The 27504-nt window shown below is 38.9% G+C and overlaps 1 protein-coding gene across 1 annotated transcript in view; it reads left to right on the forward strand.

The window, feature by feature from the left end:
* Positions 1-27504, forward strand: part of COL9A1 (collagen type IX alpha 1 chain) — a 62001-nt gene that overhangs the window by 12850 nt on the left and 21647 nt on the right. Inside the window, exons 6-28 of the mRNA XM_021530152.3 lie at positions 1273-1350; positions 2530-2550; positions 3565-3639; positions 4188-4223; positions 4333-4395; positions 6221-6274; positions 6871-6906; positions 12069-12092; positions 12420-12473; positions 14008-14061; positions 15666-15698; positions 15793-15849; positions 16552-16605; positions 17802-17855; positions 20109-20162; positions 21527-21580; positions 22254-22307; positions 22490-22543; positions 22652-22705; positions 22919-22972; positions 24059-24103; positions 24909-24962; positions 25065-25118. Of these exons, the coding sequence (XP_021385827.2) occupies positions 1273-1350; positions 2530-2550; positions 3565-3639; positions 4188-4223; positions 4333-4395; positions 6221-6274; positions 6871-6906; positions 12069-12092; positions 12420-12473; positions 14008-14061; positions 15666-15698; positions 15793-15849; positions 16552-16605; positions 17802-17855; positions 20109-20162; positions 21527-21580; positions 22254-22307; positions 22490-22543; positions 22652-22705; positions 22919-22972; positions 24059-24103; positions 24909-24962; positions 25065-25118 (1170 nt within the window). The remainder of the gene's footprint in view (positions 1-1272; positions 1351-2529; positions 2551-3564; positions 3640-4187; positions 4224-4332; positions 4396-6220; positions 6275-6870; positions 6907-12068; positions 12093-12419; positions 12474-14007; positions 14062-15665; positions 15699-15792; positions 15850-16551; positions 16606-17801; positions 17856-20108; positions 20163-21526; positions 21581-22253; positions 22308-22489; positions 22544-22651; positions 22706-22918; positions 22973-24058; positions 24104-24908; positions 24963-25064; positions 25119-27504) is intronic.

The raw sequence follows: 27504 nt of genomic DNA on the forward strand, positions 1-27504 counted from the left end.
AAGAAAAAGGAGCATCACTTCAACCTCCCCCTGCCCTTTCCTTCTTCTCCCAACTTTATGTTCTGAGCGCGATGTCGTATGGGATCAGTGGGATCAGCTATCCTGGCTGTGTCCCCTCCCAAGTCCCTCTGCACTCCCAGCCTCCTTGCTGATGGGGTGGGGTCAAAGGCAGAAAAAGCCTTGACTCTGTCCAAGCACTGCTTAGCAATAACAAAATCATCCCTGTGCTATCAACTCTGCTCCCAGCACAAATCCAAAACACAGCTCCATACCAGCTACCATGAAAATAAACTCTACCTCAGGCAAAACCAGCACATCACCTTTGAGTTTAAAAGGTTACATTTTAATACCTTTGCTTTATGATTACCCCTAAATTACTTGAGGTTCATTTCTGAAAACTTTATGACTGTACTTAATCCTTAATAACACTGTCTATTGATATTGGTAGAACACCTACATGAGATGTCTTCAAAATAATGGCATCCTTTAAATCATCTTAACATAACCAACAAGATCATTGTGAAATACTGGCAAGGGAAAAGATACCTTGACAGCAAGGCTAGAACATATTTGCCCTTATCTCACCTCTCCCAAATCAATGGGAAGCCAGTCACATCTTTTACTACTTTTCCACCAGAAGAGTTTAATTTTTAGTTTTCTAAAAAAGTTGAGAGGTTTCAACTTTTGTTTTATATAGCCTCAAGGCAGAGTTAGCTTTCTTCTTTTCATAGCTGGTACAGAGCTGTGTTTCGGATTTAGTGTGAGGATACTGTTGACAACTTACTCCTGTTTGGGCTGTTGGTATTGTATGGCTGCCTTGTAGTATTAAATTAGAATTAGTTCTTTCATATGTATATTATGGCACTCAATTGGCTACTATTATGATGGCTTGAAAATAACAAGTGGATAAAGGAGGCAAAGAATTGGCTCAGAGATGGTGGTGTCAATTAACAGGTAAAAGAAACAAGGGCACTCCTGTTGTGTTCCAGTCTCAGCACTCTGGAAACTGAGTTGACTGCAAACAGGACAGTAGAGATGTGATAAAGAGGATTTCAAGAGTGGCAGCACGTCGGCTGGTTTATGACCCCTCTTTAAAAGACCTCCACAGTTAGGGGTGGGGGAATGCAGGACAAAGCACTGTTCCACCTGTAGCTATTGGCATTAAATACCTAGCGTTTAATCCTCTGCATAGTGTGCTAGTATTCCACTTCTTACACATTCGGACAGAGCGACCATTGACCCGAATTAATATGATCTTTTCTCCTTTGCCAGTTCGAGATCCAGTGGATGGTGATCCACTGCGACCCCCTACGACCCCAGCGCGAAGGCTGCGGCGAGCTGCCGGCTCGGGTGAGAGACCTGCCCTGTGCTGTGCTGTCCTGCGCCATCCTGTTCCGTCTGCCGCTGCAGCCCACGGGAGTCTCATTTTTTTTCCCCCTGCCTGGCCGGTGATGCTCTTTTTTACCATACCTGCCGATATTCGGTGCTTTTAGAAATCCAACCCTCCAGAGCAGCAGCAGCAGCAACCGCCTCATTTTAACCCCTCCGTGACTTGCTGTCTGCCCCGCTGCTGGCGGGCGGCTGTGCCGGGCAGGCTGCGGGGCTGTGCCGGGCGGGCGGAGGGGCTGTGCCGGGCGGGCTGCGGGGCTGTGCCCGGCGGGCGGAGGGGCTGTGCCGGGCGGGCGGAGGAGCTGTGCCCGGCGGGCGGAGGGGCTGTGCCCGGCAGCCGGAGGGGCTGTGCCGGGCAGCCGGAGGGGCTGTGCCGGGCAGGCGGAGGGGCTGTGCCGGGGGGGCGGAGGGGCTGTGCCGGGCAGCCGGAGGAGCTGTGCCCGGCGGGCGGAGGGGCTGTGCCCGGCGGGGAGGGGCTGTGCCGGGCGGGCGGAGGGGCTGTGCCGGGCAGGGTGCGGGGCTGTGCCGGGCAGGCGGAGGGGCTGTGCCGGGGGGGCGGAGGGGCTGTGCCCGGCGGGGAGGGGCTGTGCCGGGCGGGCGGAGGGGCTGTGCCGGGCAGGGTGCGGGGCTGTGCCGGGCGGGGAGGGGCTGTGCCGGGCAGGCTGCGGGGCTGTGCCCGGCAGCCGGAGGGGCTGTGCCCGGCGGGGAGGGGCTGTGCCCGGCGGGCGAAGGGGCTGTGCCCGGCAGCCGGAGGGGCTGTCGCGGCCGCCCCCGGCATCGCCGCCGCACAGGAGCCCGGCGGCGGGGGGCTGGCGGGGCCGGCGGGGTCGGTGTCCGACCCGGCAGCAGCAGGACAAAGGGTTAAGGCGCTGCTGGCACTCCGTCCTCGCCTGCCCGGCCGCCAGCCTTCCTCCAATCCCCGCGACCCTGCCCGGGGCCGGGCCGCAGCCGGGAGGGGCTCCGGCCGCGCTCACCTTCCGCCCGCCCGCCCCGGCAGCCTCAGGCTGCTCCCTCCATCCATGGCCCGGCGCCTCCTGCCCCTGGGGCTTTTCCTGCAGGCGCTTTGCCTCGTCCTGGCTCAAGTAAGTTTGTTCTGACTTTGGCTCTGCTTTACTGTTTTTGATGTTTCTTCCCTCGCAGGTTACCCAGACGGGAATCGAGGTAAGTGTGAGGGAGCGGACGGAGCTCGGGGTGCTGGTGCAGAGGGACGAAGGCTGCTCTGCCGTGCCCTGGCGCACACCCGCCGAGGGTGCTTGTCCCGTGTCCCCCCAGCAGCTGCGGGTGACGCTGCGGATGCGAACTGAGCGCAGGGCAGTGGTACCTGCGCGCCTGCCAGGCGGGCACAGAACAGGTAACACCGGCGGGGCTTGGGCTCCACATGCAGTTGCCGCCGGACGGAATATTTCTGGGAATTCTGCTGTGCGGAGGAAATATGTCCAGAGAAGCAGCGCTGTGGGAACCAAGGGACCAGGCTCAGGGCCCGGGGCAGCCTCCTGCTCACAGAGCCCCGTTGTGGGGCCACGGGCAGAGCTCACTCCAAGGAGAACAGAGCCCCCCATTATAGGCACGGAGACCTGCAGCTGCCTTTCCCTGAGTTTCCACAGGCTGCGGCGCCTGCTACCTCCCCGCGGGAGCCCGGCGCTTTGAGAAAGTGCCTCTGTAGATGTTAATGCAATCCCGAGGAGCCAGGGGAAACTGCTGAGCCCGTCAGTGAAGCAGGGGTGTTTTAAATTTTCTTTGCTAGTATGAACTCTAAGGAAAACTGTCTCCTTGTGTTGGCAGAAAGAGTAATTAGTATAGTGATTTTCCGTGTTGGATTCGCAAAGATACTTACATTTCTGCCACCCTGTCATTGCCGTGGGGCATTCAGATCTTGCTGCATGGGGAGTGGAGCCCACCTGGCTCTGGCAGCATTGTGGGCACCGGAGGGTGGCTGGGCCCAGGGAGGAGGGTTTAGCACCTTCCCCATTTCTTTGGTGAGGGCAGTGTTGCCAGTCCTCATAGTGGCAGTCAAAACATGATATAGGGCCTATGATATACATGGGGTGAGAATGCAGGTCCTTGTCACAGCTGTGGCCTCCTGACTAGCCCATAGCCTCCAAATGTGCTGGTCCTCTCAGAATGGCTCCATGGTTTGCCAGGCTCTAATTGCTCCTTCTTTTTACTCCTTGTCAGAGAGGCCCCCCTGGTCCGCCAGGCCCCCCAGGTCCACCAGGGCCACCAGGAGTTCCCGGTATTGATGGCATTGATGTAAGTGTTTCCCATGCCCTGCTTAGGAAGTAGGAAATGCTTTGAGCTGTATCTGCATTATCTGACAGCCTATGATCTTCAGGAGTTTGAATTTGGCTGCAGATACATGAAGGAATTGATGGGTCTCATGCTCTGTAGTAGGCTGGAGTGAGTGAGGGAAGCAGATTTTCAGATTATTTTTGGCATAGAAAACTCAGGATTATTTATTTTGTGTAATCAGGATCATATGCTGTGTTTATCTGCCATTAATGGGGTGTAAGGGTTTTATAAATCTAATCTCAAAAGGGATTACATAGTGATGCCCACTCATACTAAATTATGATAAGGATTTGTGGCATTATCCCTGATAGAAGCCACTACATATGTTCCCTTGATTACCATCAGAAGTTTCTCTGATGATTTCTGTTATAGAAATTATGTTGATTTAATATTTATTTTCTACAATAAGAGTTCAGGATTATTTCTGATAATCTGTAAATCAGTTATTTCCATGAAGGACCATAAAAGGTTCTGACCATTCTAATACCTTCTTTTTCATATCTTGGTAGGGGGAGAGAGGCCCAAAGGGCCCCCCTGGTCCACCGGTAAGTGATTTCAGCTACTTTTCATTTGCTTCTGCTAGAGAAGAAATTTTGAGTTTTGTTTCTGCTTCCCTCTGTGAAACCTGCTTAACTGTCCATTTAAATCCTGAAGGGTCCAGACGGGGATGCAGGCAAACCAGGATCCCCTGGGTTACCTGGAGAGCCGGGAGCTGATGTGAGTACACTTGATTTTTTATAATTTCCGTCTATTTGTTTTCTTCAAGAATAAATAAATAAAGCATGAGGACTGTCAGTGCTGTCACCTGGCCCTGGAGAAGGCACTGGGCAGTGGGACTCATGCTGTGGCCTCTGGAAGCCACCTCTGGTCGAAGGGCAGAGCTGCGAGGGCATGAGGAAGATCAGCTGATGCATCTTCCTATCCTGTCAAAAATAATAGAGAAGACTGAATTTTCAACATTATCTAGTGTTGATGGCCTGTTAGGTCATACCTCTTGAATAAATTTGTGGCTATAAAAATGCCTTCAAACATTTTTTGGACACTTCATATTTCTCTCTCTTGAGAGTGCTGTTAAAAAGCACTTCTTGTTATGAAGCAAAATTGTTGCATTAGTACTTAGATGTTATGCCAAGAGGTAGACAAGCTTATATTTAATTTACAAAAGCTTTTAAAACTTTAAAAATTTAAGATATCATAAACAAATGTTATATACCATAAAACTGTGTTAGAGGGTATTGCAAATTATATAAATGAGAAAGCCTAGTATATATTTAAGGTTGCAATGCTGTAAGATGTTAATATTTAATTTGCTTTTGGGAAGAGATTTAGTGGACATGGAGCTGGAAGAGTCTTTAATTAAACTGTTCAAATTGTAAGAGGAAATGGGCTTTGTGAATGACATCTCATACCACTTCACATCTTCCTAAAAAAATACAGGCCCACAACCCCTATAAGCAGATCTTTAGAAGTCATTGCCTCACAATTTTCACTTAAGGCATAATTTTATTTTCCTTGCCAAAATTAACGGGAACACAATCACATGAAACAGAACACATTAAACTCAGCTCAGCTTTTGGCATCTGTTCACACTTGTATATTCCCTCATATTAGGTGATGAGTGAAAATGTAATGCTAGAGGACAGTCCTTTGAAATACTGAACCTTTTTTATTTTCACCTGAAGAAAAAAAAGGAGACCTTATTTTACTTCCACTGTGCATTCAAACTTTAATTGGTGTTTTAGATTTATAATACCTTCTGTGTTTAATTGGTGAGGAAGTTCTGACTTTTTAAATTGCATTTTATTTGAAAAATTATTTCAATGTCAGGTTTAATAGACTGTAAAAAGGTACTGTACAGTAATTGCTTGTAATGATCGTGTAAGCTTTCAAAATCAAATTGTTGGAACAATTGTGTGAACATTGAATTGCTGGAAGCATACCAAAAACGTGGAAGTGTACCAAAAAAATAAAACTAATAGATAAATGTAAAACAAAAACTCTTCAGGATATCAGGAAATTTCTAAACCATATAAGATGACTATAAAATTGGAAACAAAAGGAAAAATAAGAAATCCAAATGAATTCCTGGTTATAATACCATGGTTAGTTTATAATTTTAGCCAAATAGACAAGTTCAAAGGGTAAATTGAAGTCCAGCATGGCAGCTTTCTGGGTTTTTGTTTTATGTTGCTGTTGTCAATGAAACTTTTATTGGAAATGGACAACACTGACAATTTTTGTTTTTAACCTTAGCTATGAAATAAATTCATCAATCTCCTTTTAAGAGAGAGATTTAATTACTTGCTTTATTTAATTGTGATGTAATTGTTGAAGATACAGCACTGATGCTTGTCACTAGAAGCTAGCACTTTGAACTTGTGCAGTTCTATCTGTACATGTAAATAAATATTTGGATTGCAAGGCTTCTGCAGTTACTAATTTAATTTAATAGTCTTGTTTTTCTATGTTACATAATGGTTTTTGTTGTGATTAAGAAAAACACATAACCCTTGAATTAACATTGTATAACTCACTTCCAAAGGGATTCACAGGACCTGATGGCTCACGTGGAGCCCCAGGACCAAAAGGACAGAAGGTAGGAACAAAATTATTAATGGAATGATGCATTTTTTCAAAGCAGCATTTTTGTTTGTCTCTATGTGACTAATAAGATGCTGCTGCCTGTCTTACAATCCTGACATACCTATGGGATACACATGTACTGGGCCCTTTTCAAACAGCATGAAGAAGGTTCCATTCTCACAGCCAGCAGTAAGGAATGGTGGCTGGCATTACATTGTTGACATTAAGGTTGAGCATCTTCAATAAAGTTGAGGCCCTTTCCATCTTGTATTGCAATTGTGCCACCATAATCTGCAGCGTGAACCAGCTCAGTGAAACCTGGTTTCATCATAAATTAAACAAATGAAATATAAATCAGAAGTCAGAGTAACAAGCATGTTTGAGTTTTAGGGGGTGGGGGAATACAGCCAGAGGCTGTATCTTTTTAATACTGAGAAAGTCTTTCCTTTCCACCAACTGAAACCAGCACAGCATTAATGAATTAAATAATACATGCAGACTATATCTACTAAATGATATCCTCCAAAAGGTGAGAGAATATCTTCCTGTATATTGTTTACAAAACTTGATGCTAACGCCTCTTAAAAACTCAATTTTTATCCTTTAAAGGGGGAGCCAGGACAGCCAGGTGCTCGTGGACTTCCAGTAAGTAATGCATTTAGTATACAAAGAGGATTTTTACATCTTAAGTATTATTATGAAGGCTTCTTACCACTAAATGTAGTGAAGAAATGTAGTGAAGAAAAGAAAACTATTTCTGGGGTTTCAAAGAACTCATAAATTACTGAAGTAGTACTTTAGGGAACCGTATTGTCTTTATATCTAAGTGTACAAATATTACTGAAAGGCTATGTTTGGTTTGTATGCTGTAGAAAAGAAAGGAGCATGTGTGATGGAGTCCCAAGTTTTGGACTTATAGCATTCTTTTCCATCTCTGTGAAAATGCTGTGGAGATGAGAGCCCATGTGTCATTTGCATATGGGAGCCTACAGTTATTCCTGTTTTCAACCTCTTGCCATGTGTTTAAATGGCATCATTGAAGTGTAAATTCTGTGAGACTCCTTGTGCTATTTGCAGTTCTGTATGAAAACAGGCCAAAATATCAGAAAGGACATGCAAAGAGTACTGTTCTGGTTAGCACAAAGATGGATATAACATCCATTTTTAGGGGCTGAAACTAATTGTAAATTTTAGGAGTTTTGCTGGTAAAAGAAGTGAATGACGGTTGGCATGTAGGAATTTAGCTTAGGAAAAAACCTCAAGGAAGATGAGTAAATAACAAGATTATTTGAATAAATTATAATAAGAATGCATATAATTAAAATTTAATGAAAAATTAGATTCAATTTGGAGAAATTATTTAAATTAAATAGAAGAGGTATGGTATTCCGGTATAACACTTCTTGTGTATTTGTATTTTTGACCTTTTCCTAATAATTCTCATTAAAAATGTATATTTAACAATTATTTTGATAGTTGGCCAAAGAGAAAATGATAAAGTTATTCTTGAAGGTGTAACATGATAGACATGTTCAAACTCAAGATAAATCACTTTGTGGACACTTTAATTTTCATGGATGCTCATTTTCACCCGAAAATTTGGAAAATAGGTCATATAATGGCTGGCTGGTCTGCAGGCTCAATATATGAGTTGAATTTAGTCACAGAAAATACCAGAATTGAGGTGGGTTCTAGGTAGACTGAAACCCCTTACATTTTTCTGTTAGAGGCTTTTTCTTTTTCTTCTTCTTTTTTTTTTTTTTTTTTTTTTTTTGTTTGTTTGTTTGCTTGCTTGTTTTTTTTTTTTTTGTTTTTGATGTCGACTAGATGGGGAAATAATTTCTGGGTTGTATGCCATGCACATTACAATAGCTAGATGCAAAGAAGAGGTAGTTAAACTCTGTCAGGTGTTTTTGCTCAGATGATATGGGAGAAAATGACTGGAAGGATGGACCACCTATCCTATGAGGAAAGGCAGAGAATATTGTGATTGTTCAGCCTAGAAAAGACATGGCTTGGGGATGACCTAATTGCAGCCTTCCAGTATCTGAAGGGACCCTACAAGAGAGCTGGAGAGAGGGTTTTTAAAAGGGCATGTGGTGGCAGGACAAGGGGAAATGGCTTTAAACTGAAAGAGAGTAGGTTTAGATTAGATACTAGGAAGAGATTCTTTGCTGTGGGGGTGCTTAGACTCTGGAACAGGTTACCCAGAGAAGATTTGGATGCTCCATCCTTGGAAGTGTTTAAGGCCAAGTTGGATTGTGCTCTGAGCACTCGGGTCTAATGGAAAGTGTCCCTACTCATGGCAATTTGAACTAGGTGATCTTTAATCTCCCTTCCAAACCAAGCCATTCTGTAATTTTATGGTAGGAGAAAATGGGCAAATAAAACTGAATTACTGAAATACTTGGATAAAGTACTGGGGCATTTTAGCCTGTCAAAGAAAAACTAAATCGGGGAAAACGTACATAATTTTAGCTCACCTTTTACAGAAGAATGCAAGAATGATTAATTTAAGACCTTCCAGAGTAAGTGTTTGCGTAGAACATGTATAAAGAGGGTTAATCTCAATTCGGAGGTAGAGATGTTAATTTGGGAAAGCAGGAAACTGGACCAACTTGTCAAGGTAGAATGCTGATTCTTTTCCAGAGCAGCAGGACTTTTGTCACCATATTTTGAGACTGTAAAAGCAATAAATCTGATGAGATTTTGGACCATTGTTCAAAGCTGAGTGATTTTGTTTGCCCTGAGACTTTCAGTCCTAAAGTGATAACGCTTCAGTGAACCTCAGTAGGGATTGCCTTTGGAGTTGTTCTGCCTCTGCTTAATAAGCAACTGAAGCTTGTATTTTCAGGTGAATCCACGGGAATATTTATAATGAGGAAAAGAGAATTCCAATTTATTTAAAAGAAGAGAAAATATGGATATACTTAGTCAAGTCATGTCATTACCCTTCTACTTATTAAGATTTATCCTTAGGCCTCACTTGTTAGGAAGAAGCCTAGTGATTGATTTTGTAGCTCCATAGTTGTTAACCCATACATGCTGAGTCCATATAGAGAGATTAATGCTCAAAATAAATCTCCTAGGAAAACATGTATAAATGCAATTTTTCCTCTGATGAATAGCTGTATTCCACTGAAGAAATTGTGCAGCTACTGGAAGATTCTCAAAATGGCCAGTACTGGTCATCTGACCTTTAGTGAGATTATACCTACTTAAAAAATCCACAAAAATGAAAAACCAAACCAACAACAACAAACCTGACAACCCCACTACCTAAACAAACAAGAACCCCAACAGGGCCCACCTACTGTAAAAACAAAACAAACAAAAAACCCAAGTAGAAATGGTAGTGCTGGAGTGCCATTGCTCTAATTTTCAGATTCAGAGACTTTTGGAGAAGCTCTTACTAGAAATATAGCAAGCTGTTTAACCTTTGCACTTCTTTGGTTTGATCCATGAAAGCTCATTTACCAGAAACATAGTGAGCACAATTATGAATCTGCATACTGTCTACATGATTAATTGAGTGCTTAGATGTAATTATGCACTGCTTTGAATACTGTCAGCGGCTTTTTGCAAGTGGAGTAGTCCCTGGATAGTTATCCAAAGACTTCATTTTTCACAAAACCTCTTGTTTAAGTTATTAAAATGCTCAGTGCAAGCAGAAAATCAGAAGCCTTGGGTACAACACTAATTAGTTTTAAATTATTATCACTGTTTTTCATGCTCCTCTAGTGATATTTATCTGCCAAGTTAGGACTTTTGGTTATCTTCAAGATTGCATATTAAGGACAAAAAGTTTTATATACAGCTATTGCTTCTCTGCTTCTGTCACCTTTTCTTCTCCAGAATGTACCCTGACAATGTTATCATCCCCTTTTTTTACATTTTTTCCTGCTTCATAATTTTGTTTTAATTTATTCTCTTTGTCTCATCTCTTTGGTGGATAATCTTTTAAAGGACAAGGTTACAAAGTTCTTAGAATTCTTGTGATTAATTTAAGTAATATTTTTGTTCAAGTAATTTAAATATGCTGATGTCTCTCACCTGTCATGGTAGATGGACCTGGGGCTGTGTTACATTAAGTGCATGATTGCACTCTTCAGTCCATTGTCTCTTTTAGTTCCCTCTAGCTTTTCTATGAGCTGATATTTTGCTAGTGGCTTACACGTGTGGCATATGGGGAGGACTATGTGTATTTAGTGACAGAGAATTTGAAAATATTTTAAGGTCTACTAAAACACAGTGTCCAGCGCAGGGTACACTTGCAAACACCGGGCTCTTTGTGGTGGATGGCAGGGGTACTTACCAGATGACAGGGTAGGTGCCTCTGAGGCAGGGCATGGTGGACTCTGGGTTGCTGGCCAGGTCTGTGCACTCCGTGTGCTCCGTGGGTCAGATGAGCACCTCCATAGCACACAGCAAGCACCTGGGCATGCCAGGCTGTGTGGAGAGCCTTTCCCTCTAGGACACAGACAGAGGAAGGAAGATGGGAGGCTGGTTGGGACAGGAACTGCTGAACTGCTCTGTTTATGTCCTTACTGATGATGGCCCTGGAGCTGCTCTCAGCTTTACAACTTGGTCTGCTTGTAGGGAGTTCCTGGCCAGAAGGGTGGTGCAGCTGTGTGAGGAGGCATTGATTGCTGGGGGAGAGTCCCTGCTTTTTGCTGGGAAGGTGAAGAGATGCAGTGCAGTGGACAGAGGAGGGGACAATGTGGGCTGGACTCAGTAGCCGTCGCTGCTTCTTTTGGTATCACTGACCTTCCCTGCCTCTGTTAGGGGGTGTGTTAGGAAGGGGTACTCCAATGAGACCTGCAAGCAGGTGGTTTCCTTCTTTTAGAGGCAGGGGATGTTATAATATTGAATATGTGATACAGTGATAGTTTGATTTGTATAGTCAAATATAGATATGCGTAATATGATGAATTGTAGCAAGGAAGTGTGAAGCAATAGCAAAGGGATTATGTAGGTTATGCAAGCTTACTTTCTGTTGTGCATCAAATGGTTAAAATGGAATGATTCGGATGAATGCTTGAAATTTTCTTTGTGTTATACTGGATTGATAATCTGTGGTATTTTACTCACATTCAGTCCAGGTGTCTTATGTCAAATCTCCTGAATATTTAAGTATATTTGGGATTTTGTATTTTAGTATTTCATACATATCACCAACACTGTTCTCCATAAAATTTTCTACTTGCTTTAATAATGCAAGATGGAGGGATCTGTTTTCTTAGAGGGAGTATATCATCCAAATAGGCAGAAACGTATTTGTATCTTGGACACTTCTTGTTAAAATGATTCAGAACAACACTGATGGAAAGTGTAAACAGAAGTTTTGTGTTCTTTCTCATTACCAAAAACTGTAAGTTCAATATATTTAGGCCTCAGGGAGCACTGTGGAGAAAAAAGTTCTCTTTTATTATAAATTCAAATGCACCTTTAGAAGGAAATTATTATAGCATAGGTATGTTTGTCATGGTACTCGATAATTAGTTAAACACAAAGCCTTTAATGTCTTCATTCCCTTGTGGGAGTAAATATGTTTATAAATATATGTAATGATACTGCAAGGCAAGTTAAACAGTAATTTAATATTCTCTACTGACACCAATTACCTGATAATAAAATTGATTTTTAACAGTAGTTAAACAAGATTTCAAAATTATTTGGCAGAATCAAATGAGGACTGTTTTACACCTTATTTTTTTCCTGAAATACTCTATTATTGGAAAACAGCTTTACTAGGTTTGCAACCCTCCCGATATTTCTGATCTCTTTTTTTTTTTCATATTTCACAGGGCAAGGGGCTTCTTGGACCACCTGTAAGTATCAATTTTATAATTCATAAGTATACTGTTCAATTAATCTGTTGGAATATTTAGAAAAGTTATTTTACTGTAATTAAAAGTATTCAGTGAAAAAAAGAGATGGCTTTATCCTGATGTTCTATGTCTATGTATGTTTTCTTCAGCTAGCCCTGAAGCTACAACACCCTGAGGTGTTGTGTAGGTCTATGGTATATGGGGCAAGAATGTTGGTGTCTGAAGGCATGGTTTTTTGTTTGTGAGAATTACATGTTCTCAGTCCTTGGATGTTTGTTATATAGGTATTATATGGTATAAAAATACTATTTATCTTGGTTGTTGCAGGGTCCAGCTGGTGCAGCAGGACTTCCTGGGGAAGTGGGTCTTGCTGGTCCACCTGTAAGTACTACTGTATTTGCTGAAAATGCAGGTTTATTCAATTGCTAGAAGGTACTTAAAGAAAAATGGGCCATCTAAATACTATCTGGGCTATCACAGCATTTTCAAACTTCTTTTTCCTCTGCAGTGATCACTGGCAGAATAAGGATTATGTTTGAAGCTCATCAGAAATAAGAACAACATATAGCACAAAGTCAGGGCCACTTGTCAGATTAGAATTAAATGTTTCAGAGTGTCCCATACTCTACATCTCTTATTCAAGGAAAGCTGAAATCAAAAAGCAGACATACAGGAAATGAAAACCTTAACTACTTAAACTACTGATTTTAATTTGCATACCAGTGAACATGACAATTCAGTATTTCCTCTCCATCTCACTTTAAGTGTGGCTCCATCAATTGACCTTACTACTGAACTGTGCACTCAGTTTCACCACACTTTACTGAAATGGAAGTTGAAACCTGTTGGTGCTTTTCTACTTGAAATCTGAAATAGCATTAAAATTTTTCTTAATAAAACCTACTTTTAAATGCAAATATACAAATGAATTAAAAAAGAATATTAAAAACTGCAAATTTGCTTCAGAAGATGATCCATCTAGCTCACTGTCTTGTCTGTAGGAAGGGTAAGAATGAATACCAAGGGAAGTGTACAGGCTATTTATAAAATGGCATTTGTCTGTCACACTGTCACACATTCTGGCAGTTAGTTGGTAGTTCAGAGACTGAATCAGAAATTGCATCTGTGATGCCTTTACAAAAGCTGCATGTGAACCTTTCTCCATTAATGCAGTCAGTATCTGAATCCATTTATATCCCAAACCTCCATAATACATTGTTATGATGTGTCTCACAATGTAATTATACAGTGCATGGAAAGGAATGGCTGTATAGCTCTCATATTTTGAGACTTAATAATTTTTCTATATTAATTTTATTTATTGTATTTATGACTTACTGAAATGTAAAAAGTAATATTGAAATGACAATATTAAATGAAAAGGTGGTCTCTGTCTAATTATTAAATCCAGTTTAATTACAAACCTTCAAACAAATAATTTGCAGAGGTTCCACATTGTCTTTACTTATGAGAGCACTCAGCATCAAAATTTCACAAACAGGAAAAAATTCTAATTTGGTAAATTCCTCTTGTGCTCTGAAAAAGAACAAGAGGAATTTCTCCTCTATCTACTTTTGCCAGTTACTAGAATTCTTTTTGTTCATGTCTTTATAGCAGTTATAGAGGAGGAGTGCATAGATAATCCTGTGGTCAGATGTTTCAGATTTCTAAAGCAGGCAAAAATATTTTGGTTTTCTTGTAATTCCTATTCATAACATGGCTGCCATTCTACTGAAAAAAAAAAAATAGTTTTCCCATTCTGTTGTGGGAGCCATGTTGTGGGTTGATGTTTTAACTGCCTACTCAGTCTGTCCTTCTGTAGCCACTTAATTTCTCACTGTTGCTGTATGCTCTGATTATGTGACTGCTGGTTATTATTACTATCAATCAACTAAATTATTTTACCATTTTTAAGGGAGATCCGGGAAAAAGAGGGCCCCCAGGGCTACCAGGACCTCCAGGTCCTCCAGTAAGTGTTATGTTTAATGTGTGCTAACATCTGAATTTTGTGTTGTTGCTGCTTGAACAGAACTTCTCCCCAGGTTCTACAGCTGAATACTTTAGGATAGCAGAAAGATTTTGATCTTCCAGTTAGAAAGCAAGTTTCCACTCTTGATGATTATAAAATGTAGTTTGAAATGCAAATTTTATAAGTTCCGTCATAATGCCTTCCCATTTCTGTAAACTGCAAATACGCAGGTTTTAAATTCCCCTGTGAATCATAATACTGTAGATGTAATCTTTGTTGGGTCTCGCTGGTATTACTTAAGTATAGGCAAGCTTTTCTCTGTTAGGAGAAGAAAAGAATATTTGGCTCGTGAGACAGAAATACTCACTTCCAGGTGGGTTGAGTTCTGATGTCTTTCTTGCAATCAGATCTGCTACTTGCAAGGAATAAAAGAAAGTGTTTTGCCTCTCCAGGGGAACAGCTACCTTTTTTAACCTCTTGGGAGGAGGGTTGTGTGTTATGCCTTTATCTTATGGCAATTTACCTGCCCAGAGAAATAAAGTGGAGAGTTTGGCAGACACATCTCAGTCTGGGGGCTGGGAAATGCAAACCACTGGGAAAGGCATTGTGCTGATATCTTTTCAAAAGCTGTACTAGTCCTCTGCTGGAAGCCTCCTCACCCCACTTTACAGGGACAGACCCTAAATACATATGCTTTATTTATGCCATGTTTCTTGTTTTCATGAAAGTTGCCAGAGAACTGGCAGGGGCATTTTAAAAAACATTAATAGTAAATTGGAGAAGAGTAGTTTAGAAATAAGTGGAATTGAGCTTTCAACAGTGGCATATAGTGCTTCTATTCCTTAAAGTTCTGTCTGTGTTAGGTTTCTGAAGCGTCACAGTCCCACTCCAGTTGATGACATTACGGACCTAAATACTCTTGTCTTTTTAAAAATCCTTTTGCATATAGGAGGACAATTTTTAAGGAGCTCATTCCTTAAACTTTCCTGTGCTTTTCTCTGAAAACAGTGTGATCCCTCCCACTAGGCTTCAGAGAATCCAGCTGCTGCTGTGAAATAATATTTCTCTCTGTTGTGCCTCATAAACCTCCTGTTAGCTTCCATCAAGTATTTGATTTAATATGAGAAGAGGCCTTCCCCCACTGAGTCAATCTTATTGTACACTCATATCTAGTTAATTGCAACTGTCATCTACCAATACTTTCGGGAAAATTGCTTTCCCTATAAAAATAATTTTCTCTGTAAAGACCTGAATCTTTTGAATGGCACTAAGTTATTATAGAAATTGCCTTGGTTTCTGTAGGAAACTAATGGAGTTTGGACATATTTATTCTATATTTAACAGAAAGTATATTTGAGGTAGTTTTAAAAGCAAGAGAAATATTTTGGGGTTTTTTTGAAAAGTTGTTTTAAGTTAGAAGATAGGATCTCTAGTTCTATAATAAAATCCTACAGTTAAGATGTCTTTCATGTGAGTGATCCTTTGGTTGATTGTATTTCTCATTCCAGGTTTAGATGGTAGTTTTGTTTAATTACTGTCTTGCCTAATGAGTCATGTCTGGTTATTTCTGTATTACTGACTTTGATGAATTTAATTTAATTTAGGGAACGATTGGCCTGCAAGATGGCGACCTGTTGGTAAGATTATTGTCCATGTTTTTATTTCTATTTAAGTAATCTCAGACAATCTTATATGGCCTATGTGGTAATAACTGTGTGAATGCTTTTCTAGTGTCCCAGTGCTTGTCCTCCTGGCCGTCCAGGACATGCTGGCTTAATGGGTATGAAGGTAAGAGAACATTTTTCCAGTATTCCTTCCAGAGGTGATGTCTCAAGGTACTGGGTAGGGTAATTACTGACTTGAGAAAGGACATTGCACTGTTAAAAAAAAGATTGCATCACTGTGCTTGCTTGTGGTTGTTCAACTCTTGATTGCCAAAATAACCTCTTGTTGTTGAAATCTTGTGCTTCTCTAATCTTCACTGTAAAATTTATGTGTTGTCCTGAAAGGATTAGGGTATGCAAAGGACTGCTTCATTCACTTCCTGGATCATTTGTTGTCTGACTCCAGAAACTCTAAATATTCCTCCAGATCCTTAATCTTTTTGACTTCTTTTTTCCTTCCTGGGAGACCCGTAACATACTAAATTGAAATGAACATGTTTTGAGTCTCATTTTAGCTAAGATTTTTTTTTTTTTTTAATATATTCTTTGCTGGTTTCTAGAAATACTGTTGGTGTCTGGAAATTTTTATGGCATAACATAAGAAATACTTACCTGCGTAGAAATGCAGCCTTGTTAGATCCAGAAGCAGACATACTTCATATGTAATGTTTCCTAGACAGGTGAGGAAAGAGTAGTGAATGGGGTTTGAGAGGAAACAGCAAGACAGCTCTGAGCAATCTATGTCTGTTTTAGAAAACTGTATTTTACTTTTGAATAGTCTTTATATTTATTCATTTATTTTGGGGTTTTTTTGTGTTTATTTTAGGGGCAAAAAGGTTCAAAAGGAGAGTCTGGTGAACCAGGAAAACAAGGTTATAAGGTAAAATTAAAAAAGAGGAAAAAAACTGCTGAAGTTTTAATCAAACTAATAGTAGTTTAGCCTCACTTTCAAAAACGGTATTATATTCTGTTATAATTATTAATTGTTTTAACAGAATGCATGAAGCAATACTACATATCATAGTGCTCCAGAGCAACCAATGGCACTTTTTTATTCTCTATTCACCTGTACTATTTATTTATTATGATGCACAAATCATTCTCCTCTTGCTTTTTATTTTGAGTGTTCAATTTAATTATTATAGAACTTATGGGGACAATTGAAGCTAAGTTTATTAACTGAAAGAGTTTCAAATATTTAAATGCAGGATAATTCCCTTAATTTACCAAGTTAGCTGCAGTACAGATGAATACTTAAATGAAGAATAAACATATTTGAGAGGGAAAGGACATAGTTTAAGTTCATAAAGAGAGGCCAAATCTGATTCATCTTGAAAATTGAAATGTTAACTCTCAAGGTGTTTAATTTGAATTAAAATTTTTATATAACCTCTTTAATATTGAAATATTTATAAGAAATTTTCACATTTGCACTACCTCAGTTAATGCTTGTTGTAGGAAAGATCATTAGAGAAAACTTTTTGCACTTTTAGTCTGGAAGAACAAGAAATTATAAAACTATAGAATATTTAGAGGTTGGAATAGACCTTAAAGATCATCTAGTCCCAGCCCCTCTGCCACGTGCAGGGACACCTCCTACTAGACCAGGTTTCTCAAGACGTTATCCAGTTTGGCCTTGAAGACTGCCAGGGTTGGGGCATCCACAACCTCTCTGGGCAGCCCATTCCAGTGTCTCACTACCCTCACAGTAAAGAATTTCTTCCTACTATATAACATAAATCTCCCCTCTTGCAGTTTGTACCCTTTATTCCTTGTCCTGTTACTACAGTTCCTGACAAAATCCTAAAGACATAAATGTCAAGAAAAAAATTGAATGAGAGATTAAGGGTAAAACATCATTATTCTTTATACTGAGGTTCTTCTAAAATTACCCATTTGAGTAATATTGAGTGTGAATCTGAATGAGTATCTGTCTGAGGAAGTGGTGTGATTTTATTTGGATTTCTTTCAGGACATGGTGACAGAAAACATTAAGTAAGAAATTCACCTCATACAGTCACAAAGCAATGTGCATGGAATGGATTGGCTACAGATGTATTCCTTCTGCTTTCCCAGGGTGAAGAAGGGGACCAAGGACCCAGTGGTGAAGTGGGAGCTCAAGGCCCTCCAGTAAAGTATTTCCTTTTAAAGTGTTACTAATTTTCTTCATAATGACATATTTTTTTCTTACTATTGTAAGAAAACAGATATTACAGGACTTCCATGCACCTTTCTCTTTATTCTGCCATATTGTCTATGAATCAAAGTAGAATTTTTTTAAGGACCCCCAAAACCTACATTATTGCTTGACACAAAGCTCCATATAGTTCTATAGAAAGGCTAACTTTAAAAACTGTTAAATGTCCTAAATTTTGTGTTGTGCTTGGATTGTGAAAACAATTGAATTTTTTTGCCCTTCACCTTCCTTTTCATAATTTTGATGACTCTGACTTCATTGTGTTTGAAACACAATCAGCTGTGAAATTCAGACTTAGTTGAGATTTGAGGATGAAGTTGTTTTGTCTTTTGCCTTGCATAAGAAGCATCCTTCAATCATATCTAGTTATTTTCTTGTCCTGAATCACTGTGCTTTATTTTTGTGAGCAACTTCAGTTTGTTCTCTGTGAGGTAACTGTGACTGAAAAGGACTAGGGAACAGAATAAAGAGGTCACTTTAAGTATGACAAACAGGCATGACACCTTAATTTCTATGGTTTATTTTCTGATGGGGTCTCATGCTTTTTTTCTTAGGCGTTAAAGTATTTATTTAATGCCATTGCCATCCAGATTTGATGCTATACAGGAGCAGACCTTCATGCACATGACTAAATTACAAGATTATTTATTAACATAAACATACGACAACATAAACCTCTGGATTATGACTAGAAAAAGGTAAAGAACAGACTAAATAAAGGAAAGTGTCCATTCCTCCTGATGCTTGATCCTGAAAAGGTATCCCTGCAGCCCTGGTAGAGACAAAGTACTTGTGTAAGAGGCAGCTTCTGCTGTCTGAAAGGCCTGTGGGGACCAATTTATTTTACTTGATTTGGTAAAGTTCTTCAATCACTGAAATAACACAGTAGAATTAAAAAACAATTAAAGATTGACTTTCCTTTTTTTTACGCATTACTCATAACCTTTGACTGTATCACCAATTGGTCACCATACAAACTCTAAAATAATTGTTTTTTATTACAATTTAGGATTCATAATATGCAAAAAGCAATATCATATAGATAGTCCGTGTGAAAAAGGACAGACAATGCTTACAAGCACAGATGGAGAGCCTGTAGACTGCTGTATCTTCTTATCTGCTCGTTACATAAATGAATGAAATGGGTTAAGTATCCAGTCTCCAATGCAGTACCTACAATCCAACCAATGTATTCCACTGACAAGATCTGCATAAGACAGCCACCCTGGGAGAGATGTCGTTTTTGATAGAAAGTGTTGGATGTCACAGTGTGCCTACTTCCAGCTGCTCTCTTAGAAGCAGGATTAAACTGTGTTCATCTCCCTTGTGGGGCTGCTGTAGAGTCTGTTGCATTATTTTCCCCACCTTTTAAGCTGACAAGGCTTCAAGTGTTCTGTGCAAGATTCCATCCCGCTTTGTGAGGAGCAAGTAGAGGCTGCCAGTGTAGAATCTGCTCAAGGAGTGGGCTTGCCCAAGCTCTGGGGAAGTGCCTATAGCTCTTTCAATAACACAGCTGCAGGACAAGCATATTGTGGCTGAGGGTCTGGTCTCTGCAGGGAGGAGACATCTCAGGCAGTGTCAGTCTCTTGGGAAGAGGAAGACAGTGGAGCCAAATTTCCCACAAGACTATTTTGAAGGGAAGTGATGACAGCTGTGATGATAGATATGATAGGTGCTGCTGCATTAGGATGTCTACTCAATTTAGCCTCTTGGTGGAAACATAAAATTAGCACTTGTACTCTCAAAAACCTAGCTCTTTTGCCTCTGAAACTCTGTAAAATCTCCTTCATCTGTCCAATCCCTCACTTAAAACAACTTACAACTTTTGCAAATTTGGCCATCACGTGTTCCTTTCACACAATCTGCAGGTGAGAATGCTTCAACTCTGAGGTAACCAAGAAGAAAAATCAGTGGCTTTTTTCTATCCTTATGGTGTTTTTGTGGTTTTATAATACAACCTGATAGTTCTGTTATTATTTCTAAAATTCTAAATTTAGTAAAATATCAAATTACCATATAAATTAAGAATTCTAATACAGCAGCAGTTGGACTTCTCCTTTAGTACTAAGAAAATAGTAAAATAATAGTAAAGAAAGGATTTAGAACTCTTGAGTCTTCTGTCTGAAAAGTAGGATGGTTCTGATGAGAAGAATTAAGCATAATTTGAATATACTTTTCTATTTCAGGGCATTCTAGGTATCAGAGGTATAACTGGTATAATGGGACCTAAAGGTACCAAAGTGAGTATTAATCTTTCTTTCTATAAAATGGCCTATATTAAGAAAAAAATGTAAAACTCTGAATGTTTTAAAAGCTTATTTAAGCTTCTTCTTTATTTCTTCTGCATTTTCTCTCTCCTGTCAGCTGTATTTCCATAGCTACTGTACATCTTGTTAGGAAGAAAGGTAGCGCAGTCCTTCTAAATGATGAAGCACATGTACTCTTCACTACTTTCCCCCAGTCCTTGCATTTATGGTACTTTTGCATGTATGCAAGTCTGTAGTTTGCAAGATAGCAAGTTATAACAATTATAAACTATAGGACATTTAAATTAAAGCTAAAACTTAAATACTCCCTCCTGTGATTTGTATCTTCCTAAAGCCTTTACTTCCATCATCACTCCAGTTATTGTCAGGAGTTTTTATTGAGAGTTTGTTCTTTTTCTCATTCTTTGACATTGCTGTGTCTTAAATTGCTGTCAGTGGGATTAATATTTGTGGGCTCTTACTTCGCTGGACAATTTTCCTTCTGTTTGTCTAATTGTTTCTGTCTGTTATTTCAAAGCTGGGTGCTACATTTCTAGTCTTGTGATGTTGTTAAATCTATATACCAATAATTTCTGAAAGGAGTAGAACATAGCAATACTGCCATTGTCTCCTTCTTCAGAAGTCAAATCATGCAAATCTTGTGATCATCTTTCTTTGGAGACAACATCAAAATTTCTCCTGATTATGAATCTTCTCACGAATGATCCTTCTTAACATCTTGGACATATTTGCTAAGCTATTGTTATCTTTGCTGTTCTGGTCTTTGTGTGTTCTAATTCTTTGTAGTTATTTGCCTACATTTTCTGTAATGTTTTGTCTACTTGAAACATTTACTACATCTGTTTGACTAAAGAGTTCCATGTTCTCTCTAAATCTTTTTTAAAACAATTTTTTTCTCTGCATTTACATTTATTTACAGGGTAGTGATTGCGTTGTTTCCTTGAAACAAGTGATAAAAATAGCAGCACTGCACTTGATGATTTCTCTGCATATTCTGATGTTATTCTATTATTATGTGGTGAAGAATATAGTATTATTAAAGAAGACACAGATTTTTTTTGAAGTAGCATGTAAAGATCTACTTCCTTCCTATATTTTTTAGAGAATCATCTGAATGTTGTTTTTTGACTGATATTTTAAAATATTTAAATATATTTGTTTCCATATCTCCATAAAAAACAGGATAAATGAAAAAATTGATTGCCTTATTTAATTGGAGCTATAAAGCCCTCTTATCTGTAGAGATTTTGTAGCTCCTAGCAAAGCAGGAGGACACGTAAGTTGTTAGTGCTCCAGCAGTTTGCTTTAATATCTTGTGTTATCTATTTGTTTTGTAGGGAGCTCGTGGTCTTGATGGTGATCCTGGTCCCCAAGGTCTTCCTGGTGCACCTGTAAGTAGAGTGTGGGTTATCCAAACTCTTTCCAGCTAGTGCAACTTTTCAGCTTTGGATCAAAGAAGCCTATGATTAATCCAATTCTATTGATTCCCCACAGGTGAATAAATGATATTACAGTGACAGCAAGTCAGTAATGTCTTAATGTTCCCAAAGAATTTGAGGTAGATGAACACATTTTAGCTTCTTAGTATATTATTGTTTCCTCTTCCTCCTGTGCATTAGGGTGGTGTGGAATTTTTCAGGTGTCAAACTGGAACAAAACCTGTACAGGGTGATTTGGGCAATTTTTATTGGAGGTTTTTATTGTGTGTGTGTTTTATTTGTTTGGGGTGTTTGGTCGGTTAGTTGTTTTTTTTTTTTCTTATATTTTTCCTTGTTCTCTGCTTCCATAGCTGGAATTTATGCTTGTAACTCTGTGTTAAACAAGTGCAACACTCTTTGCTTTGACTCTCCTGAAATCTCAGGTGATGATGGCTTGAGCTGTGTTTTTTAAAATATACTGTCAACTGCAGTTTTAAAAAACTCAATTTTAAAATATAGTGTGACCTTGAGTTGTCGTCTTTCACCAAATGTGAATTATACTTGTTGATTTTCTTAGAGTTTTAGCTGAAAAGCAGAAGGAAGTTTATTCTGATTTTATTTCTAAAATTTTATTTTTTTTCTGTAGGGGGATCAAGGACAGAGAGGTCCACTAGGAGAGGCAGGTCCAAAGGGAGAAAGGGTGAGCACAGACAAATTTTGACTCTTGTTGACTTGCAAACATTAGTTACTTAATAGCATATGAACAGTGCGTAACTGGTACTCTCCAAATAATGTGTATCTGAATGAGTATGCATTGATATTATTTTAATCGGTCATTTAATTTTATTTAGCCTAGTTTTTAAATATTGTTATTATTCTTAGGGTCCTCAAGGTACAAGAGGAATAAATGGCCTCCCTGGGACTAAAGGAGAGCCTGTATGTATATTTAATTAATTTATTTTCTTCATTCTATTCTACTTTGTATATTAGTGCTTGGGCAAAATATTTTCAAAGTTACAATAATTTTTTTTTTCTTTTTTTAAGGGTTTACCAGGAGTTGATGGCCGTGAAGGGATCCCTGGCATGCCTGGAGCTAAAGTAAGACACAATTGGCATGTTTATAAGCTTTGATAGTGCCCTAGATTTGTTCATTAATTTGTGGCTGCTGCTCATGGCTTTATGCACATTATTAGGGTAATTGATTTAACATTTCTATACTACAGATCCAAAAGTATGTCAGCTCTGTGTTCCAGAAATAAAATTATCCATCATGTTTGATTTGCATAAATTACAACTTAAAATATTTTACAGGGTGAACCAGGAAAACCTGGAGCTCCAGGTGATACAGGGCTCCAGGGGTTGCCAGTAAGTATCAAGTATTTTACCTTTGAAAGGCAGGCTCAGTTCAAATCATACAAAGGCTGTGTATTGGTTGATTTGAGTCTGATGTTAGAGTAATTCTAGTGAAAATCTAAGCAAAAGGCTCAGGGGGAGAGTATGTGTAAATGCAAGGGGAAATTCTGCTTTGTGTATGCAAAACCTTTGCACAACAGTCTAGATGTCCTTAGGATGCCATTGTGGGGAACTTGGCCTCACAAAACATTTGTGGCCAGGATGTGACTCTTCCCGTGTTTCTCCTACCTGAGACCCTGCAGATCCAGTGGTGTGACCCCATAATTAGGGCTGGTCTCATTGTATTGACTAGGGCCCAGCTATTCCCAAACTGAGCAGGAAAAGCTGAGCTGCTGGTCTGACACACCTTCCATGAACAATCATCCTTTGATATTCTGCTGGCTCAGAACATCTGGAATGCATCACACTCATGAGTGGGTTGGAGGTCTCCAGTGTATTCCCTGTGGGGAACTTACAGGGAATCACTGGTGCTTTATGGGCTCTTTCAGAAGGTAATCCTCGTGCATTAACTAAATTTGAAAACTGTACCAATTGTCAAAAGTTTAAGGAAACCTCTTTAAAACACTTTGCTATAGGAGTAATTGCTGTGAGGAACAGTGATGGAGATGTTTTAAAACAGAACTGGACATAAATTTGTAATACTAAGTGAACTCTTAAGCTTGGAATACGATTTAGTAAAAGCATACTTGCTATGAGTCGTTGCAGAGAAGTGGGGAGGGAATGAAAAATGTCCAAAGGTAAAACTTAGCACCTCCAGTCTCAGCATACTGGAAGAAGCATGTATTTCTAGTCTAGGACAGAAAAAGTCAAAACTCCTCACTTATCCATGCTCCTTTTGCAATTTATGAAGTAAGAATAATACTCCTTATCTGTTACTCTGTAAGCAGAAAGAATTCAAGCTTGGTCTCTTATTGAATAAAAGTGTTCTAATATCAAATAAAAGGATTAGAAATACTCAAGCATGAGAAAGAATTTTTTTTTAAACACCATTTCCAATCACCTTAACAACAAATAAATGTAAATATTTTTTTCTTTCAGGGTTTCCCAGGCTCTCCAGGTATGAAAGGCATTCCTGGCCCAAAGGTAAAATGTCTTGAGTATTTTCTTTCTTATCTTAAGCACAAATAAAGTGCTAAAATATCTAAAGTATTCTATGAAATTGTACTAGCCTTCTCTTGTGTTAAGAGACAAACCTTAGGCTGAAGAAATTAAATACAGGTTTTATTCAACTTTGGCCTGTACATTTTCATGATTCATGTGCTGCATTACTTGGTTTTCATTATTCTAGGTATTAAATAATACCTTAAAAAGGCCATTTCCTTTTAAATTTGTGGAAATCATTGCTAGAGGAAGATTTTTATATGCCTACCTCACTACATCTTGAAATGAAACTCGTGATAAGAATAGAATTTATAACCACCCTAAACTGATTCAATCACAGGGGTTGTTATCTCTATTTGGATAGCACCAAATTGCTGCATCAATTCCAATTTAGTTTAAAAAATTGTTGTATGATTGAGACCATGGAATGTTTCAGACAATGATGTTTGAGTTTAGCTGTAAGCAATTGAAAAAGAAAACTAAACTGAGACATGACTTTTATCTGAAATTACATGGAGTAGTATTGACTTCTCTGATTTGAAAGCAGCAATCAAATCTATTTAGGATTTGTCAGCAGATAGACAGCAAAGGAACTGAAATCTGACTTTTGAAAAATTAGAAGTGTTTGTTCAAAGTTAAAAGAACACCAAAAATAAGGTGGAAGTTAAAAAACTAACACAGGTTGATTTTGTTTAGACCTTTTTGCTTTACTTATTTTAATTTGTTATTTTAAAATGAAAGAGCAAACCATTGGCTTGGCTAATATTTTTCATCTTCTGTCCAACAGGGTAATAGAGGTCCTCCTGGGGTGCCAGGGTTAATGGGAAATCCTGGTAAACAGGTAAAACCATTACTCTTATGAAAAAGATCTAGAAAAATGTTTTAAAAATAAAAAAAATCACTTTTCAAATCTGTTGCATTTCAAATTTGTTCCCCAAAACAGGGTCAACAGGGCCCAGAGGGAGAAGCAGGTCCAACAGGCCCCCGGGGACCACCAGTAAGTATGGAGTAAATTTCTAATTGAGAATATGTAAAATTGCAGTGTCTCAAAATAGGGTTACTGAAGCTATAGTCACAAGGTAAAATTATTATTTATCATAAGTTTTAATTTTTGTGGTAAAACCTTTACCTCTTTACCTTCTGTACCAAGAGGATGTGCATCATCACATAGAGAAATACAGTCTAATATATGTCCACTAGTGTCCTATGATTGGTTTTGGTGACAAGTTAAATTTTTAACCTCTGTTTATATTCTTCTTGTCTTTGTATTTAAATATGTTGAGTAAAAGCCAAAACAAGGGAATAAGTGTGGTTTGTGACAAAAAGCTGGAAACAAATTCCTGTTCTTCCACTGCAACAGTCTGGTTGGCATTATTAACATAGATAGTGGTGTGAAGAATAGCACTTATCTTTCATTGGAAACACTGCTGTTGTAATTTCTTTCCCTGGAGATTTTCCTCAACACTAGAAAGATTTAGAAGACTGGAAAAATTGCTTTGGGTGAGTAGCTTGCTGCAGGAAATAAATCTGCTAAGAAAAGTGAACCGATGGTATTTGTTAAGGTTCAGTTTTGAGGACAAAGAACAACTGGATACTGTAGAGTGCTGGGTACTGCTTTCTGATTCTCTCTAGAGGGGACCTGACATGGTTTGAAGGCTGGTCTAAATTCCCTTTGCTGTTAATCCTTCTGGATGGAGACGGATGAGAGGATCAGTGATTTTAAGAAAATTTTCATGTACAAATATTTACTCTGATGACATTAACCAGGCTTCAAGCTCTGTAAGCAATTGCTTTTCCAGGCTTCCCTCTTGCCACTGATACTCTGGTGATGATTTTCTGGAATTTTCTGAGCTTCTGCTATAATACAATGACACAAGTTTTGCTCATGCAGTTGTAAGTTATTCTCATACAAGGTTTAATGAGGTACTGTCTGTGATATATTTATAAGGGTCAGGTATATCTTCTCTGAATTATCTCCTAAACACACACCAGCAGTCAGCCAAGTAACAGATTCTATTTTCTTCTGATTTTTTTTTTCTGTGGTTTATACTATCAGGTGCTAGATGCATTAATTCATGATATCATGTTTATTTTGGACAGTCTTTGCATTGCTGCTGTCCACAGCTGCCTAAGGATGAAATCCCTGAAAGGGGATTATCAGGGAATTTACTAGGATGGAATACCTGTATCTTCAGCCTCTCAAACACCCAACTTGCAAACAGGTTTTTGTTTGTGTCTTTATTTTTGTTCTTAGTATTTAAAAGTATTGGATACACTCAAAAAGGTTTTCAGCCCTGTTCTTAAGCTGATACTGCACACTTGTGACAGGAACAATAATTATAATTGAATCAGACCAAAGTAATTGCCCACTCTGATAATGCACTGTAATCTGCTGAACTATTCTTTTAATCCTTTCAATGTGAACATGAATTTACAAAATCAGCAGTCCGTGGAACATGGGTTGACACTCAAGGTTAATTATTAGTAACCCTGTAGATTAACAGAAATACTTAAAGCAGATTAAATACAGTGATTTTTCTTTTTATCACTCTAGAGACCAGCAAGACATCTGGATTCCTTGCCTTTATTTTCTCTGTGTTTACAAAGTGCACTCATTTTGGAAAACATGTAAACATTAGAACCAAACATAGAAAGAAAACTTTCAGTCAATGCAACATGTAGAAAGGAAGCAAATTATTGATTATGAAGTAAGTTTGTATGTGGTGCATCAAACAGTAAGCTACTTCTCATCTGTAGTTCCCTTAAAGCTATAAAGAGCCTTGGATAACAGCTATGTTGGCTCTCATCAGCTTAAGACTACAGGCAGCTCATGACTGGAATAACTTTCAATTTCTTATTTTTTTTTTTTGAGGAACACTTTACATCTACACACAAAAAAAAAAAAAAGGGGGATGATGAGGGTTTTTTTTTTTTTTTTTTTTTTTTTTTTGCTTAGGAAGGACACAGTGTTGAACTATTGAACTTCAGAGAGCTTTGGTCTAAGCTGAGTCAATATTTATTTTCAGGGCAGAATAAAGAATGATTTCTCTTTCTTCTGCAGCATGTACATGTAGCAGATACATTTGAACTTCAGCTTTCAGGATTCTGGCCTTCTATTTCTAGGGAAAAAAATAATTTGCTGTTTAAATAATTCTATGTAGTATGACTTTCAAACTTCTAAAACTAGACAATTTGGCAATAAGTTGAAGAAAGCAATTATAATTCAAGTATAAGTGTTCTAAAGAGAATTTTAAAATATCATTTTTCTTTTGTTGCTTTCATAATTTAAAATTTTCCCTCAGCTTTAACACTTGCTTGTTTTAGACCAAAGTTGCACAACCAAACACTTTCAAAGCATGAGGAGTTTATGGTTACTCTTCAAA

The sequence above is a fragment of the Lonchura striata genome, chromosome 3 (assembly GCF_046129695.1).
Source record: "Lonchura striata isolate bLonStr1 chromosome 3, bLonStr1.mat, whole genome shotgun sequence".
Classification (NCBI taxonomy): domain Eukaryota; kingdom Metazoa; phylum Chordata; class Aves; order Passeriformes; family Estrildidae; genus Lonchura; species Lonchura striata.